At 56.2% G+C, this 18,569-nt stretch overlaps 1 protein-coding gene across 5 annotated transcripts in view; it reads right to left on the bottom strand.

The window, feature by feature from the left end:
* Positions 1–17,995, bottom strand: part of SPNS2 (SPNS lysolipid transporter 2, sphingosine-1-phosphate) — a 37,665-nt gene extending 19,670 nt beyond the window's left edge. For all 5 annotated transcript variants that reach the window (XR_014079498.1, XR_014079496.1, XR_014079497.1 and 2 more), the window contains exons 1-2: positions 17,429–17,995; positions 2,663–2,728 (exon numbers count right to left, since the gene is read on the bottom strand). Coding sequence is in view for 2 of the 5 variants with exons in the window: in XM_081579858.1 (XP_081435984.1) it covers positions 2,663–2,728; positions 17,429–17,798 (436 nt within the window). In the remaining 3 variants the exon portion in view is untranslated. The remainder of the gene's footprint in view (positions 1–2,662; positions 2,729–17,428) is intronic.
* Positions 17,996–18,569: the final 574 nt, after the last annotated feature.

Raw genomic sequence — 18,569 nt, forward strand, 5'->3', positions numbered from 1 at the left:
AAGCCCCACTCAAATGTCCCCTCCTCGGGGAAGTCTTGACCTGCCACCAGATACAGCTAGGCCCATGCTCTCTGCTATAACCACCACCACCCCAGGCTCCCACAGTCTCCACTGGGTGGGGGCTAAATATGTCTTCTATTCCCATCAATACAAGGAATCTTCCTGCGTGCAAGGACTGAGTCCGAGGCAGAGCCTAGCACAGGGTCTGCTGAGCAGTAGGTTTGGCAACAGCTGCCCCTTTAGATGTAGCCTAATGGGACTCTTGACTTCCCAAGACAGCAAGACCCAAGAGCTGTACTTCTGCTGTGGGCTCTGCCAGAGGCTGAGCTATGGCTGCTGCAGCCGAGGGGCCAGCTCAGAGCTGGCAGCAATATGCGAGGGGGCTGCCAAAAGTAGGCTCTTCCCAAACCAGCCTTCATGCTCTGGTCCCCAGGGGAAACAGCACGGGCAGGCCCAGGCTGAACTCTCCGCCCCTGCCCCCCAACCCTGTCTCCTGGCCCAGCAGCCTCTGGTGCCCACAAATAAGCAGGCAACCCAGCCCTCAATCCTGGCCCTTTGATCTGGGCAAGCACCAACACCTAGCTGGCGCCCTCCACCTGCCTCCGACCTTATCAGGGCTTGGGGAAGAGACAGGTGCCTGAGGCCCAGGCCAATTAGATGATTTGCCTGGTAACCCACTGAGTCACGTCCTGGGCCAGCCCACCTGGTTTCTTGGCTCAGTTGGCCAGAAGGGCAAGGACACTCTGGGGAGCCCTCCAAGCTGGTGCCCAGGGTGGGTGGTAGGATGAGGACCACAGGGCGAAGACTAGAGGGTCTTGGAGAGTTCTGGAAATGCTCACCATGGCCCAGAGGCACTCACCCCAAGAATGTTGAGATGCCAGACACTCAGATGCCTGGGACAAGCCTCACCAATCCAGTGAGTGTCTGTGTCCCCTCCCAAGCCAAGAGGACCCCATATGCAGAAGTCCCAATGACAGGCCTTCTACTCTCTCATCACAAGACCTTAAGCAAGTCGCTTTCCCTCTCTTGACCTCTATGCTATCCTGAAAGTGAAGCCAACCAAAGGGAGCTTGGAGGAGGATGAATCAAAGAAGATGATGCTGTGGATGGTCTGCCCACCTCCAACCAGGTGGCCAGGGATAAGTAGGGGCTGCCATGACTTCTCTCTTAACCAAGAAAGGCACAGCCCGGGACATAACTGTGGCAGAGCCATGACCCTTGCAGCCCTCGCATCCTCTCCCTGGGTGCATGCACTGGCCCTGACCTCCGTCAGTGGAGACTGGAGCGGGGGAAGATCAGTCAGCAACCTGGAAGGGGATGAGGCTTGGGCTGGGTCCCCAGTGACTCAGGGGCTATGGAAGGAGGAAGATGGGCGACTAGGCTCCCTCCTGCCCTTCCCTCACCAGCTTGGCAGCCTGCTCCCTCCCACACTCCCATCGGGCTTGACCTCAGTCTCCCCCGTTTCCCAGGCTGTAAGTGCTGGTCAGTGCGTTGCCCAGAGCCCAGGAGGCTGGAGGAACCTGTCCCAGGCCCCAGGGCAGGATGACTTGCTCTGACCCAGCCAAAGGAGGCCAAGCAAGGGCAGGGAGAGAGCAAGGAGCCCGCAGAGGGGCTTGGGAGGTGATGTCTGCGGGGGCGGGGGGTACCTGGATGCCCTTAGGAGGAGCTGGGCCCCACAGCCTTGCCCCAGTCCCAGCTCCATCCATTCTCACCTATTAGGGCTGAACCCTGGAGCTATTCATCTGCCTTCTCTCTAAGCCCAGAAGACTCCACCTGGGAAGTGAGAAACGAGCCTGGCCGAGTGGCTGTGGCTCAAGGAGGCCTGGCACCAGGCATGCCGGAATGCCACCCAGACAGGTCAGGCAGGTTCCTAGAGGGAGCAAGCTCGCTCCGCCCCTGCCTCCCCGGAGAGCCCGGAGAGCCCGGGAGGGGATGGGGTTCCCAGACTGGAATGCAGACCACGGACCTTCTCCCCCACATCTAACAGGGCCTCACACCCAGGGGAAACCAGGGCCAAGGGATCTGGCCACACAGCAAGGATGTAACACTGCTCCAAGTCTCTGCCCCAGCCTGGGGGTCCTGCTGAGGGCATGGCCAGCAGGGCCACAGCCCATGGGAGGGCCAGGACCTCAGGTCCAACAGGGCCACTTAGCAGGCTGGGCAGGCGCAAGGTTGACATGGACCCCGGAGGGAGGGGCAGAGAGGCTGGAATAACTGCATAATCACCTGCCAGGCTGCCCTGGCCCAGGGGGCTTGGGCCCTGCCTCCCCATCAGTCCCGAGGCCAGGATCCCAGGCGAGAGGGGCCAAGAACCTCAGACCCAGGTCTAGTCTGGGACCCAGGTTTCTCAGGCTCCTGCCCTGGGTCTGCAACCAGCTCCAAGGCTGACCAGCTAGAATTTCCTGCTTTGGCATCTGAGAGGTGATTCCCAGGTGCCTGCGTTCTTGTGTATTACCCACAGCCTTGAGGGCAGGTGCTATTTGTTTTACAAGAATAGAAGCAGAGGCTGGGAGAAGTGGTGCCTTGTGTGAGTGACAAGGTGGGACGTTGGACACAAAGCTCACGTTCTTTTCAGCAAGTCAGGACCACAGAAGAGATGGGCAGGGAATCCCCACTGGGTAGAAAGCCAGGTGGAGGGACCAGGATGGGAGATGGGCCTCACCTGACTGCAGCAAACCAGCGCCACGGTCCTTGACCCCAAAGTGTTGCTGGATATCCAGAAGAACGCCTGGGAGGAGAAGACAGAGGGTGATTATTGGAGACGTCTGACCCCTGGGCACCCACATCCCTCTACCCCACACAGGTGACCCTCAGCCTCCGCCCAGTCCTCTTTCCACCCCTCAGGGCCCAGCCTGGCCCCATCTAGAAAACTCCACCCTGCCCAGTTTAGCCAGGCCACTGGGGACCGTGGAGGCCAAGCATCCATCCTGCGGTGTTTATCCTCGCACTCAGCCAGTGTGGGGTCCAAGGAGCAGAGAAGCGAGTCTCCTCCATGATCACTCAGCCCACCTAGGGCAACCAAGCCTCCTACTGCCAGCCAGGGTCTCTTGCCCACCTGCAGCGCAGCCCCAGACTAGGTGCTGGAACCCCAGAGGTGGACCCTGCCCTCAGGGGAGAGTGGATGGGCAGCCTCTGAAAGCTGTGCAGGAAAGCCCTCTGGCCAAGGAGACAGTGGTGAGGGCATGCAGGTAATGCTTATACCTGCTCACCTGTACATGTGCACAAACACGTCCCCCTAGCTGTCCTCAGGAGCATAACCAGGACCTCCAATTTTCCAATGAGGAGCCAAGATGCAGAGGGAAGCAGGCAGGGCTCCGGGCCTGCTTTCTTGGGGGAATGAGCGCCCTCGAGGCCATGTCTGCCCTTCTCCCAACTTCCAGCCACCTCTGCACTCCCATTAGGGAGCGTCAACAGGGTTGGTAACTAGGACAATTAGAAACGATCCACAGCTGTGGACGGACAGGGCCTTGGCGGTATGGAGGCCATCAACGTCCTGGCCCCCTCTGACCTCACGTAGCTCTCCACCAGGGCCCCCGGGTAAGCACAACCCTCCGCCCCCACAGGCCCCAGGGCCTCTACCTCAGCTTATCTCAGAACAGAAGGCCGGACCACAGGCCAGAGCCCCCCTGACCACCGCACATCTGCGCTGAGAAGGAAGAGGGGAGAAAGGAGACAGGGCCTCTCTCTGAAGCTCCCCACGCAGGGGACAGAGGAAGGGACCAGACCCTGCCTTCCGGGAACTCCCAGAACAATTCAACACGATGATGCTGATGCCAGCATCTAAAATGATGGTGGTTCTCTTGTTGTTTTGTTGTTGTTTAGTCGCTCAGTTGTGTCCGACACTTTGCAACCCCATAGACTGTAGCCCACCTACAGGCTCCTCTGTCCATGGGATTCTCCAGTCAAGACTACTGGAGTGGGTTTCCATTTCCTTCTCCAGTGATTCATATTACTGAGCATTAAGTGCTTTATCAGTTTAGCCCTCACACAACTCTGGGTGGCTGGTACTATCATCCCACTGGATAGATGAGGAAACAGAGGCACAGAAGGTTAAGCCACAAGTTCAAAGTCACAGGGAAATGGTTGAAAGTGGAATCTCCAAACACAGTACGAAGGTCCCATCTGGTGGCCAGTGCTGCAGAAGATGCCACAGTCCTCCCACCCGAGACCCAGGGCTAGGATGCCCAGGGACTTCCTGTTCTAGCAGCCTGACAGTCAAGAGCAGCTGGTCTCCTCCTTATTAATACCCAGAGAGGATTCACCATAATTACCCATAATGAAGAGGCTGCGTGAGACCCAGCTAACGACTTAATAACCGGGGCGGGCTGCGACTTTACCTCGAAGGCGGAAACCAGGGGCCAATCCTGGGTCTGCGGATGGCAGAGCCATCAAGTGGGACCTCCGAGGTGCCCCCAGCTCAGACTCAGAGGCCTCGAGTTCCATCAGGGGCTATGAGTGGCATGGCTGAGTTCGGGGAGGCACCCACACTCACCTCCCAGCCTCAAAGCCCATTCCCAGTCCTGAGCCAGGGCCTGCAGCTTTTTGATCTGATCACAGCCCTCTCTCACATAATCACCATCACAGGTGCCTCCCCTGGCTTCATCAGGCTATGCGGCTGCAGCTTCAGCCCTGCCAACATCACCCTCCAGCCTCACTTCTCAGGGCATCAACCCCTACCCCATGCTCTAGCCACTCCAACCTACCTATGGCTCCCCTAACTATACCTGCTGCCTCTTCTTACCCTGGTGCAATTTTGTTGCTGAATTAATTCTTGCCATTCCTTCAAAACTAGTTTAGATGCTTCTTCTTCTGGGAAGTCTTCCATGATTTCTCCCCCTCCCACAATGGGGAGAGCTTGTTGCTCCTACTCTCCCCTGTCCATCCTTGTTTTAGCACTTGTCACACTAGGATCAATTTGTTCTATAGAGAAGACACAGGGACATGGATATGAGCTCCTTGGACCCCCTGTGGCCAGGAGCAAAAAAACACCTAGTTGCTGGTTCCTGCTGAGTTCCAGGCACTGTGTGTGACTCTACAAGGGGTATTTCTAGCCCTCCTACCCATGCTGATCTAGGGTTATCATCCCCATTTTACATATGAGGAAACCGAGGCTCCGGGAAATTATATAGCTTGTCAGGCAGCACCCAAGATGTCAGGGGCAAGATCTGAAACCAGGTCTATTACCAAAAACCTAAGCTCATTCTTTTGTCCCATGGCTTCTGCATGGTTCGCTCTTGCCCACCCCCCCTCCCCAGCCCAGGGCCGGGCACACAGCCAACCCCCAAGGACTGTTTGTTGGGGGGAACCTCAGACAGATGGACAGGTGCCTGCCTCCCCACCCCCCCAACTGGATCATGAGCCCCTTGAGAGCTGGGACCATAGCAAGTCATCTCTAGAACCCAGGACAGAGACTGTCACAATTTAGGCACTGGGCAAACAGAAGGATGGGAAGAGTCAAGGGACGGTAGGAGAAGAGGAAGAGGATATATATGACTGATGTACAGCAGAAACCAATACAACATTGTAAAGCAATTTTCTTCCAATTAAAAAATTTTAAAAAGAGAGAGATAGTAGGAGGGTACCACTCCCTCGGGGTCCTATACTGGGTCCCCACCCACAGCCCAGAGGAGGCCGTGGTTCTGCAGTAACCTCAGGCCCACTTTCTGGGAGGGAGGCCATATCAAACTGGTCACAATGAAGGTGGCATGTGTCCACAGCAAATCTAAACACTCTTGGACTTCCCTGGTGGTCCAGTGGTTGGAAGTCTGCCTGCCAATGCAGGGGACATGGGTTCGATCCCTGGTCTGGGAGGAGTCCACAAGCCTCAGGGCAACTAAGCCTGTGTGCCACCCACATCTACTGAGCCCATATGCCACAAGTACTGAAGCCCTTGTACCTGAGAGCCCATGCTCTGCAGCAAGAGAAGCCACCACATTGAGAAGCCCGTGCACTACAACTAGAGAGTAGGCCCCACTCATGGCAACTAGAGAAAGCCCTCATGTAGCAACAAAGACCTAGCACAGCCCTACATAAATAAAATTATTTTAAGAAACAAAACACTCTTGCTTCCTCCCCAAGGCACATCCCAGACATCTGACTAGATGCACTCCCCCACCCATGACTAAGGTCCAGCATTTGCCTCCACTTCCAGGAAGCCTTCCTTGACTTCCTCCACTGCACAGAGTGCTTCATAACGGGGAGCAGTATTTCACCACATCCCGATGGGCATCCAGGGCCCTCAGGAACTCCTGAGCAGTCTAGACCCCAAGGCACAGGAAGCTTTGAATGCCCCTGTCCCAGCAGCCCCCTGCAATCCAGTCTTGGGGCCAAGGCCTGAGTTCCAGGCAGGAAGTCAGAGGAACCCCCCCAGGAAACAGGGCCTTGGGCAGGCTGTAAGACTCCAGGTCAGGCCCTGCCTGAGCCTCTCTGGGTTGTTTTCCCTCTTCTAGTCCTGCAAAAGGCCACTGCCGCAGGCCGGTGAGATCCCACTGGCCGCTGGCACGGGAAGCGTGTGTCACAGCAGCCCGGATGGTCGTCTCAGATTTTCCTCTGGGCTCCAGGCTGGCTTGGACCCACACAACCCCCTCCCTTCTTCACCACAGCCTTATTTTTAGCCTCTTTCCTGGAGGCTGAGGTTTAGTGGGTCACAGGACAGGCCTCACGCCTAGGAGTAGCCTCCTACAGCTCAGACCCAGCCCATTCCACTAGCCCAGGGTGAGCAAGGTGGGGCTTCCACCCCACATGCAGCTCCCCCCACCCATGGCCACAGCTCCTGATCCGGGTTTCTCCAGGCAGTCACTCCAAATCCACAGCCACGATCATCCTCTGTCCACAGGGTCCTCATCCCTGAGCCAAGAAAAAACATTCTGGAAACGCAGGAGCACCTGAATTTTCTTACCCATTGACCCTAATTACACCCCTCTCAAGCCTCCGAGGGGCTCGCCTCTTGTCCAAGGCCAACTGCCCCTCCTGCCTCCCAGGGAGCTGGCCCTGGGTTAGCCACTGGCTTGCCTTATGCTGTCAGCACCTCCTTCACTCCTGCCTCCTGCACAGAGTCCACAAATGCTCTCACCTCTCGCTGATCCTGGTGGTAAAAACAGTCCTGCCTCATCCCCCCTACCAGCCAGTCTTTTTCTCTCCCCACTTCCCAGGGTGCCTCAGATGGTAGATAATCTATCTGCCTGCAATGCAGAAGACCCAGGTTCAATCCCTGGGTGGGGAAGATCCCCCAGAGAAAGGAATGGCTATCCACTCCAGTATTCTTGCCTGCAGAATTCTATGGACAGAGGTGTCTGGTGGGCTACAGTTCACGGGGTCGCAAAGAGTTGGACACGACTGAGCTACTCACACTTCACAGATGAAGTTCTTTTTTCTTTTTTTTAGTTCCCCAACCAAGGATTGAACACAGGCCACATCAGTGAAAGCGCTGAGTCCTAACCTCTAGACTGCCAGGGAATTTCCATAGCTAAAGTTCTTAAAAGAATTTTCGTCCCTCCCAACTCAGTGTCCTCATCTCCATCCTCCATTGAAGCCAACCACCTCCTGGTGGCTCAGTCCCACAGGCTTTCTCATCCCTCAGCATCACAGTCACCTGGACCCCGATTCCATGACTCCACCAGGCCAGACACCTGGGAGTCGGCCATGACACCCCCTTTACCTCCCATGAATGGGTCCCAAGGATTCTCTCTCTTCCCCAACCAGTCTCCTCCCTGGACTCCCTGCCTCCAGCCTCTCCCACCCACCCAGCACCCCTTCAGGTAGCCTGACCACACAAGCACTTATCAGTTTCTTATTAAGTCCTGGGCTGGGGCTTCAGAGACCACAAACAGTCTCTGGACTCAAGGAGCTAAGGCTGTGGCCCAGTGGTTGTCAGCTCTGACCAGGGCTCAGAGTCATCTAAGTTGTTGTTGTTTGGTTGCTCAGTCGTGTCCAACTCCTTGTGACCCCATGGACTGCAGCACACCAGGCTTCCCTGTCCTTCACTAGCTCCTGGAGACCTAGGAGGTCTTCAAAATACACGGCCCAGGACCCTTATTCATAATACTACTGCTAATGACAACAATAATATGGATGTTAACGTGTATTGAGGGCTCACTACATGCCAGACATTGTTCTGAGCGTGGAAACAAATTATTAGCTCATTGAGCGTGGTTGCCCCGCTAGGGTTTAGTGGCTTTGCATTACCACCCAAATTCAGCCCAGACTTCTCGAATTTGAGGCCTCCACGCTCCAGACCTGCACAATCACCCTGTCTAGAAGCGAGAGCCAGGAATCTATTAACACACTGTCCAGGTAACTGGAAATCACTGGCCTGGATGGTCTGAACCCCCGTGGCTTACACATCATGGTCCACAGGCCTCTAAGGCTTGACACAGCCGTGCCCTCTTCCTGGGCTGTTCATCTCCACCTCATCCAGGGCCCAGATCCAAGCTCATGTCTACCAAGGTTCTTCCACCCTCCAGCTCCCTCCTTCGGGGCTCTTGTTGAAGAGATGCCTGTAACCTTGAGGTACCCCCAGAGCTGGATGAAATCTGGCCTGACTCGCCTATCAGGCTGGTCACAGATGTTCACAGTGACTCTCCATCACTGCTGGCCCCTCAATCACCCCCAGAGGAGCCAGGTCCAGAACCCAACCTGCTGACATCACTGAGTCCTCAAAAAGGCCACAGTGTAAGAGGAAATCCACACTGACTTCGGGAGCCCCCAGTTCAGACCAGCCTCAGATGCAAGGTTGGGACATGATCCTGAGGTCTCTCTCTGCCTCGCCATCCAGTGCAGTCCACCTTGCCTCTCTCAGAGTAGCAGGCAGCATAGCTGAATTCCTAGGAGCATGGGCTCTGAGTTCAAATCCTGACTTCTCCACCTTCCCTGCTGTGTGATCTCAGGCAAGTTATTTAACCTCTCTGTGCCAGTTTCCTCCTCTGTAACAAGGATTAATTTTTTTAATTAATTTTTATTACAGTATACTTGATTTACAATATTGTGTTAGTTTTAGGTGATACCAAAGTGAATCAGTTATATATATATATATATATACACTCATTTTTAGATTATTTTTAGATTATTTTCCCATATAGGTCATTATAGAGTATTGAGTAGAGTTCTCTGTGCTATACAGTAGGTTCTTTTTAGTTACCTATTTTATATATATTAGAGTATATATGTCAATCCCAAACTCCAAATTTATCCCTCCCCTTGCCTTTCCCCCTTGGTAACAAACCATGTTTGTTTTCTATATCTATAACTCTATTTCTATTTTGTAAATAAGTTCATTTCTACCATTTTTTTAGATTCCACATATAAGCGATATCATATGATAGTTGTCTTTCTCTGTCTGATGCACTTCACTCAGCATAAAAATCTTTAGGCTCATCCACATCGCTGCAAATGGTATTATTTTGTTCTTTTTTATGGCTGAGTAATATTCAATTATATATATATATGTATGTATATATGTATACCTATACACCATAACAAGAATAAATTTTAACATCTGCTTTATAGTTGTGAAGTTTAAATGGGTTAATCCTGTAAAATGCTTGGAACGGTGTCTGGCACATAGTAGGTAGTCAATAAATGTTATAAACGTGATCATAGATCATTAACTCATGGGGCAAGAGCCCCACCCTGTGATCAGTTTCCAGAGAATGGGAATCCCCACCTCACTGTTCTTTTCTCCAAAATGGGGGCAGATGGTGGGTACTGCTTGCCATTGGCCGGTCCCTCCCGGAGGGACCCTGGTCCCCTTTGGAGGCCTCACAGCTGGCTCAATCTGGAAGTCTCACCCCTGCTACCATACTGGGCTGTAGCTCCCGCCCCAGTAATTATAGGGGCCTGAGGGCCTGGCTCTGCTGACCTGGCTCTGGATGGCTCAGGCTAAGAAACCACAGCCTGGCCCCACCAGCACCCACCCCCTCCTTCCTGAGCCTAAAGGGACTGACCAAGGCAGTTCCTCAGCCAGGGACCCGGGCTGTCAAGCATGCTCACTTCTACCTGCCCCAGAGTGTCCAAGGGCAAGACCCTCCCCCGATCCCCCAGGGACAAGCTGAGTGACCTCCGGGAGCATCTGGCCTCTATTCTGGGGCCCAGGTTGAGAGTGACCCAGAATCCCTACACATCCCTGCTGCGTCCATCCTAAATCTTAAATCAAGTTTGTTCTATATACACCCTCCCTCCTACCCCCCACGTCTCCCTATAAATCTGGATCATCAATGTCAGGACAGCCTAGTGGTCATCTCTGCAGGGACCGCGAGGATGGGGCCCCAGCCCCACAGTCTCAGCCCCTCCCTAGAAGACTCCAAACTTGGCCCCTTAAAGAGCACCCATAGCACCCCTCCCTACCCAGAGCCCTGCCCGCAGACCCTGCCAGCCTGAGGAGAGCAGAGAGCCCTCCCCCAATACCCCACCCCATCCCCTACTCCCCACCAAGCCTCTCTGCCCAGAGTGGGCGGAGACAGGCAGCCAGGCCTCTGGCCTGTGGTTCTGGTCTATCATTTGGGGCCGGCTTTCCTGGAACCGGACTCAGCCTTAGCAATTTGGGGGCTTTGCAGGGCTACTCCTTTCCCATCTCAGCCTCCCCAGCCCTGCTCTGGCTCAAGGACTCCCAAGACCACCAGGGGCTGGGGACAAGGTGGTCACACCCTTATCGTGACCCATGGAGGGTGTGGGCTGTGTGGACACAGACCCAGGATAAGGCCAAGAAGGTATGGGGGGAGAGAGGGTGGGGAGAGATAAGAGACCTCGGAATGGCATGGCTCAAGCCCACGAACCTTCAGCCGTCTCCCTGTATGCTGCACCAGCAGGCTAAGGTGACCAATGACTTCCACTCCCACTTCTCTGATGGAAAATTGAGATTCAGAAGATGAAGGAAACAGACCACAGAAGACCAGGCGGGAGCTAGGCTGAGCTGGCCTCCAAGCTCCCCGATCTGGCCTGTCCTCCCCATCTCACCCCAAAAAAACACCAGAAAAGAGGCTGCAGCCAGCCCCCTCTCAACATCCACACCAGCCACTCTCACCTGGGTGCTCCAAACAGTGTGTGACTAAGTAACAACATCCCACCCCAGGCACAGCCCTCTACAGTTTACAAAGCATAACCGTGCTCCTTGGGGTCAGAGATCCCATTTGGCAAGTCCATGCCAGGCACTGAAGGGATCATGAAGACCCCACGATGGAGGGGTGGGGCAGAGGAGAAGACCCCAGCAAGGTCGCCATGGAGGCAGAGAACTGAGGGCAAGGCAGGAGGCAGGGCCCGCACCCCTAACCTCCAAACTCTGGCTAGTGCATCATTCTTGCTCCTTTTTCACTCTAAAAGAAATGCTTCTACCCTCAGCTACATCTTTACCTAGAGTTCCTACCATCAACCCCCCAACCACCAAGAGAGGGCCAGGACCAGAGAGGACCAGTGTCCTGCTTCACCCCACCTGGCAGAGTGACCTGGGACCAGCTCTTTACCTCCAGTGCCCCACCTGCAGAAGAGACCAGGCAGAACCACCCCAGTGCCCTCCTGCATGCATAGGAGCCATTCTACCCAGCATGGAGCCAGGGAGACCCATTGTCAGGTCTGCGGGCGGGGCAGACAGGGACCACACTGACCACTGCACCCACTTCCTTCCTGGAGACACGAGGCTTGTAGCTCATTGTGAGCCCTGGTCAGGACCAAAGGGCAGCATCGGCCACCACAAGAGAAGCCCCAGCCTCGACCACAGGGGCCTATCCTGGTCCGGGGTCATCCAAACCTACCAGTGCCCCTTCAGCCCAGAAGGATGGGCTTTGGGGTCAGGCCAGGCTGGGGCAACTCAATTCTGTCACATAGTCGGACAACAAGAGCCAAGCCTATGCCCATTCCTCACATGTACTGGGGTCACAGAGGTGACCAGGCTCAGAAACCCTTGAGGCTGGAGGGAGACAGCTGGCCTATAACAGGGGTAGGTGCTATGATGGATGTGGGACAGAGTGGAGGGGACATAGGGAAGACTTCTAGGAAGGAGGGCAGAGGCACCACTGAGGCCCATCAGCAAAAAATAAGTTTGGCCACTGCAGCAACAGGGAAACAGACCTGGCTATCTTGGGAAAGGGAGATGTAGGCAGAGCCGAAGTCTAACAGGTGAGAACTCCTGAGACCAAGTCACGCGCCCCATACTACCCTTGGGAGCAAGACCCTGACCACAGAAAAAGAGGAACAAAACTTTCTATTGTGGATTCAGGGCTCAGAGAGGGTCAGGATCTGCCTCAGGTCACACAGCAATTCTGACAAAGCCAGGAGCAGCCCAGGAGATCGTCATGGCCCATGGGGAGCCCAGCCCCATGCGCCTGGGGATCAAGACAGTGCCTTCTTTGCCTCCTGTGCTCTCATCCCCCATCTACCCTCAGGATTTCAGGCCCCAACACCCAGGGCTTCCCTGGTGGCTCAGACGGTAAAGGGTCTGCCTGCAATGCGGGAGACTTGTGTTCGATCCCTGGGTCAGGAAGATCCCCTGGAGAAGGAAATGGCAACCCACTCCAGTACTCTTGCCTGGAAAATTCCATGGACAGAGGAGCCTGGTAGACTACAGTCCACAGGATCACAGAGAGTCGGACAAGACCGAGCAACTTCACTTCACACCCAGGGAGAAACAAAAGCCACTTCCTGTCAGGGAAGGGACACGAAACTCCTCTCTGAGCAGCTCTGGCCGCGCAACCTCCCTCTCGGACCAGGCTATACCCTGCAGCCTTCCTGCCCCATTCACAAAGGGGAAACAAAGGCATAGGCTGGGCCGGTCACTGGCCCTGAGTCCCAAACCAAGGTAGTGAGTTTCAAGGCACTTCTCTGACAGGTCAATGGCACAGAGGAGGTGCCAACAGATCCAACCGGAAGGTGCCTAAGGAGGAAAAAGGAGCTTGAGAATGGGCTGCTAGTGGTTAGTCACTGTGGTGCTGGCATTCCAGGCCAGCCCAGCGTTGCACCTGGACGCTGACCTATCAGACAGGCATTCTGGAATGTGGTCCTGGGACACCCCACCCTGCAGACCTTACGTAGTCCTGACTTGGTGGTGACCAAGGCAGGGCCACTCAAGGGGTCAAACAAAGCCACCTGAGGGGGCAGGGCAGGAGTGGCATTGATAATCCTTATCCACAGAGATAGCCATGGAGCGTGGGGACTGACCTGGCTTCTACACACTCAGGTGACATTGCAGAAGGCCCGGAGCCTCCGTTCCCCTAAGTGTTAGCTCTGGACAGATTCAACCAAGCAGACAAAAAAAAAAAAGGAAAAGAGCCAAGAGCCCGTGCTTGGCCGCCCTTCCCGCACCCAGCTCAGGTGTTTGGGGAAGCCCCCAGTCCCTGCCAGGCCTGCATTCCAGGCTGGGTCCCTCTACTCCTCTCTCCTTCTGGGTTTGTGTTAGTGAGCGTTGCCATGGATACCCGTCTCAGCTTCTTTGGCAGAAAAGACTCCCCCAGGGCAGGGCTCTGCCTCTCCTCCTCACCAGCCCCTGCTCCACCCGATTTCAAGTGCCTAGTCTGCCAAGGGGCTGGATCAAAGGGAAAGAAACTGGGTCTCCGGAAGGGAACAGGTGCCCCCAGAGAAGTTAGGGGAGAATCTCAGCTCTCAAATAGTCATTCAGCAACCATGAACAGGGCCATGACAACTTCTTCTTGCTGGGTCTGTTTCCAGGAAAAGAATGCTGCCTCCTACACTCTCAGTTCTGCTTCTCTTCTACAGATGGAAGAATGGAAGCCCGAGAGCACAGGCTTCTCAGGCACCATGGTGCTGTGCTGCTGGTAAGGGGAGACTCAGGACCCTCAAATGAGAGGCTCCACCCCTTCTCCTGACCTGGCAGCCACAGGTGGGATCAGAATGGAGAGTGAGTGGCTGCCAGGCTAGTAGGGGCCTTGGGAGCGGGAGCCATGTGCCCTAGGGGAGCTCAAACTGCTGCTGTTAAACTGAGCTGAAATTCATCTGACTGGAGGGCTTCCGCCCTGGCCAGCGGAGCCTCCAGTTTTCCAGGTCAGAAGCAGGGGGGCATGCTCTGTCCTGCCCTGGAGAGAAGACCACACTGGAGGGTTCTGATCCTGCTCCACCCTATCATGTGACCTTGGATAAATGCCAGCTCTCTCTCAGCATCCACGTCCCCATCCACCCAGGGAGGTGGAAGGCAAGGTTAAGAGGTGGTTTCTGGGCTACTTCAGTTACATCCATCAGTAAGAAAAGCCAGAGTGGGAGCCTGGCCCTTCTCACCTGCTTCTGAGGCCTGCTGCCCTCAGGGGGTTCTCATGGGGAGGAGGAGAAGAAGCCGTAATTAGCTCGATCACCCCTGGGAATGCTAGGATGGAGGCAGAACCTACCAGAGTTCCCAGGATAGAGAACAGCCCTGGTGAAGAAGGAGGGGATTTGCCAAGGAATCCTAAAAGGAACTGTGAGAAAGCAAGAAATAGGAGGGCACAATGACCGGGGCACAGCTTGGGCAGAGCCATGGAAGAGCAGGGAGAAGTGAAGATCTCCTAGGAGTCTGGCCTTGTCCCTGGCATAAGAGACACCTCCCAGTTACACCACGACCCTGGGAGGTAGAGGGGAGGAAGTGATTACCCGGAAGGCCCAGGTGACATCCTCAAGGTCACAGGGCTGGGAATTTGAAGAGCCTGGACATGAACTCTGGCATCAAAGACTCTAGACCTTCATTGTCCATCGTGGGGGCCCCTAGCTACTATGACTATTGGGTATCTGAAATACAACTAGTCTAAATTGACATGTGCTGTAAATGCAAAATACACTGAGTTTTGAAACTCAGTATGAAAAGTAGCCAAACTATCCCATCAAGAGCTTCTATGTTGATGATGTTCGCTAGAGTCAGTGGAATAAAATGTTGTTCATTCATTTCACCTATTCTTTTTACTTTTTTAAATGTGGCCCCTAGAACATGTTAAATTATATTCATGGTTTGCCTTATATCTCTTTTGGACCAAGCTGGTCAATACCATGAAAACAGAAATGCACAGGACGGATTGAAAGGAAGAGAGTGGGAACTATCTCCATTTTTTTTTTTTCTTGATGGGGGAGCCAGGGCCAGATGGTGAGTTTCTCAGGGATCAGGTGGGTGCAAATATCCAAGATGACTGAGCCATGGACTGTCAGCATCGCCTCATCTGTCCCAGCTGGACAGTCAACAACAGGTGGACTGAAGCCTGAGATGACCATTCCCCTGCAATCCCCCCAAACCGCTCCCCGCCTCCCAAGACACATCAAGCCATAGTAGTTGCCATAGAGACAGTAAATCTTCCTGAAAACTGAACTTGGCAACAAGGGGGTGGTGGTAGGAGAATCGACAGTAAAGAGAGAGGGAGGGAGCCAGGCTTATCCGGAGAGGAAATCTGTGTGTGCTATGTGCTGGGGGTGGGGTGGAGCAGGAGCTGCTGGCCCTGGCGGGACAGAAGGGGATGCACAGCTCAGGCACTGTTTGCAGAGAGCTTTCCAGACCTTCCTCCCTACTGCTCCACCCCCTGTTACCAATTCACCAAAAATTTCCTATCTTATTCTCCCATTCTAACTCTGGGACCCCCTTGGGGGTGGGGGCAGATAAGCACCAGCCCTCCTTGATTCCACCCTCCCACCTCAGCCACTAAGCAGAGTCAGTTTTCCCTAAGAATGTCAGAGTGTGGGTCAGGGGGTGGTAGTGGTCTGGGGCCTGAAAAGACAAATTGCTGTGACAGAGCCAGAAGCAGGCCATTCATTGCCCAGCTGAGAGGGTGGGAGCCAGGTAGATGGATTTAGATGGAATGCCAGTGCCCTCTCTGAGCCATTGTGGACAAAGGCCTTAGTTTGCTCATCTGTGGACAGAAGTTGATGTTGCACTAACCGCAGGTCCACCCCTGCCCCCCGCCCGTGTTCTGTGACTTCTCCCCACTTTAAGGTGGTACCTAAGCTCCCAGGTCCCAGGCAGGATGGCACATGCATGAGAGGGGCTGGTGTGCTTGGATGGTACTGGGTACTCCAGCTCACCAGACCAAAGTAAGAGTCCCCTGGGACAGCTCGCCCCAGAAACTGGTGCCAGGGGTACCCCCTTTCAACTCCCCGCAGAGAGGAACAGAGAGATAAAAGATTTTGAAAGTGGGAGTCGGGGAAGGCAGAAGCCTCTCCCTTCCACTTGACACAAAACCTCATTCAACAGACAGGGAGACTGAGTCCTGGGAAAGGAGACCCAGGTGGCATTATGTTTTATGGTTTAGGCCAGGATTCGCCTCTCGTCATGGGCACAAAGTTCTCTGTAGAGTCTGTCCAAAATTTCTCCCTCTCTGTTTTTTTTCTTTTTTGTAGTTCCAGATTTTACTAAGCTGTGGTTAGGCAGGTTCTGGGGCCAGCAGGCCAGAATGTCAGGCATCCAGTCGCTAGTCTCCTATGGCAGAGAGCCCCCACATGCAAGTCTGGCCCAAGTCCTTTTCTTTCAAGGCTACACCATTCCCACCCAGGAGTAGCTCAATTTAGGGAAAAGTCCCTGCTCATAGACCCCTGAGAACCAGGGGAGGGGAGCCAGCAGACTAGAATTCCCAGAACGTTCTTTCATCCCCAGAGGGTCTGAGGATCAACCACCTCACAAACGGGTGAAGAGACCTAAACACCAGCTAAGACCGGCCCAAGGTCACACACCAAGCACAGAGGGGCAGATTCGGGGCGAGAACTCAGTTGTTCTATCGACCCCTACCCCCTCCCTGAGGAGGCTGGCTCCAGGAGACGCTCACAGAGGACTAGGCAGTCCCTCTCCTGCCCCAGTGGCCTGCGCCCTACCCCAGGCCCCAAGCGACAGAGAAGAGAGGGAAGCGTCTTCAGGCCTCTAGCCAGGGCCAGCTGCAAACCGCATCCTGGGTCCCCAGGCGCCGCGGACCCGCCCCGCCCCTCCCTCCACTCCCCGCAGCCCCAAGCCTTTGTCAGCCACGCGCTCACACGCTCACACACACATCCGCGCCGCCTGCGAGCACACACTTGGTCTCCTCTGGTGCACACCCGCAAGGGGCGCGCGCACTCGCCGCACGCACGCAGGGGAGTGGAGGCGGCGGAGGAAGGAAGGAACTGACCGGCTACGGACGGACAGACCGCCTGGGCTGGGGGAAGGGGAAGAGAGGCCCGGGAACCTGAGGCTGGGGCGGAAGGGGTCGCGAAGGCCATAACGCAGAGAGACGCAAAGGAGACTCTCGCAGAAGAGGACAACGGATGGGACGTCAAGGGCTGGCGAGGACGCGCAGGCTACTCCAGGGGTGGGGACTCCCCCTACCCCTGGCCAGGGACGTGCGGGGGCGGTCCCAGGATTGGACCAGTAGATCTTGGGGGCATCACTTGCCTAGTGGTACTTGAGGCGAAGGCCCTTAGGGACACCACCAAAGGCTTGGATATAGGGGGCCTGCCCTGGGGTACCTCGAGGCAGAGGGTCCTGGTTCTCGGACTGGGTGGGGCACTCGCTCACCTGCTACGGTGTACCTGTCCAGGTAGTTGAGCACGTTGCCCAAGCTGAGGATGGCGGCGGCTGCCCCCCGCCCGCGGCCCAAGCTGGCTGGTTTGGGCTGCTGCGCGCCCGGGCCCTTGGCAGCCGCTGCGCAGCCAGGAGTGCTGGGGGTGCTGGGGGGTCCGGAAGGGGCCCGTCTCACGCTGCCCGACAGCGTCTGCACCTCATCGTCGGCGGTCGCGACTCCAGCGGCGCCCGCTGCCCGCGCCCCACAGCAACCGCCACCGCCGGCCCCTAGCTGCGCCCCCCGGCGCCGGCGCCGCCGCTCCGCGTCCGCCTCCTCCTCCTCCGCGCCGCCCGCCGCCGCCGAGGCGCATTCCAGGCACATCATGCCCGCCGGGATCGGGGCGGCGGGGGGCGCGGGGGGCGCGGGGCCCAGCTTGGGCCCACTCAGTGCGTGTGTGCGCCGAGGAGCCGCCGCTGCACCATCCCGGCCGGGCCCCGTCGGCTCCTGCGCTCCGGCCCCGGCTGCGGAGCTGCCACCGTTTCAGCCCGATGCGCCGCGGTCGCCGCCGCCGCCGCTCTGACAGCTGCGGCCCGGCCCCGCCCACCATGCCCTCGCCCAATCAGCCCCGGGCTCAGACCACAGCCCCGCCCCACACGTGCTGCCTCCAGGGGGGCGGAGAGGGGGCCGGGCCGCAGAGCCCCTCCCGCCCGACGAGGGCGCAGTCACACCGGAGCCGCGCGGCCGCTGAGGCTGGCGAGGACCCGGAGGGGGTTTGTGGGGAACCACGGAGCTAGGAGTCGCGTGCGGGAAGCCGGACTCCCTGGCACCCACTCAGTGCCCTCCCCCACCATCCCCTACCGCAGCAGAGAGTCTGGGCGACAGCTGAGGGGCTGGAGCTTAGGGCATGTGGACATCTTGGAGAGAGGGTCTCAGATGATTAAGTCAGGAGCGCGGGTGGGAGAGCCCGTGACCGCTCCAGCAGCTACTCACCCGCCATGATTTAATCAGATCAGGGAGGGCTACTGTAAGAACCGAGAAGCATGATCAGTGGGGGTTTTGGTCCAGGGCTCCAACAGACACAGAAGGTTATGTCGCCCATCTCCCCATGGAAACTCAGATCCAGCCCCCAGCCTCCCCCTGGACCCATTCCTGTGT

This window comes from Giraffa tippelskirchi, chromosome 3 (assembly GCF_054371585.1).
Source record: "Giraffa tippelskirchi isolate mGirTip1 chromosome 3, T2T-mGirTip1v1.2.pri, whole genome shotgun sequence".
Taxonomy (NCBI): Eukaryota; Metazoa; Chordata; class Mammalia; order Artiodactyla; family Giraffidae; genus Giraffa; species Giraffa tippelskirchi.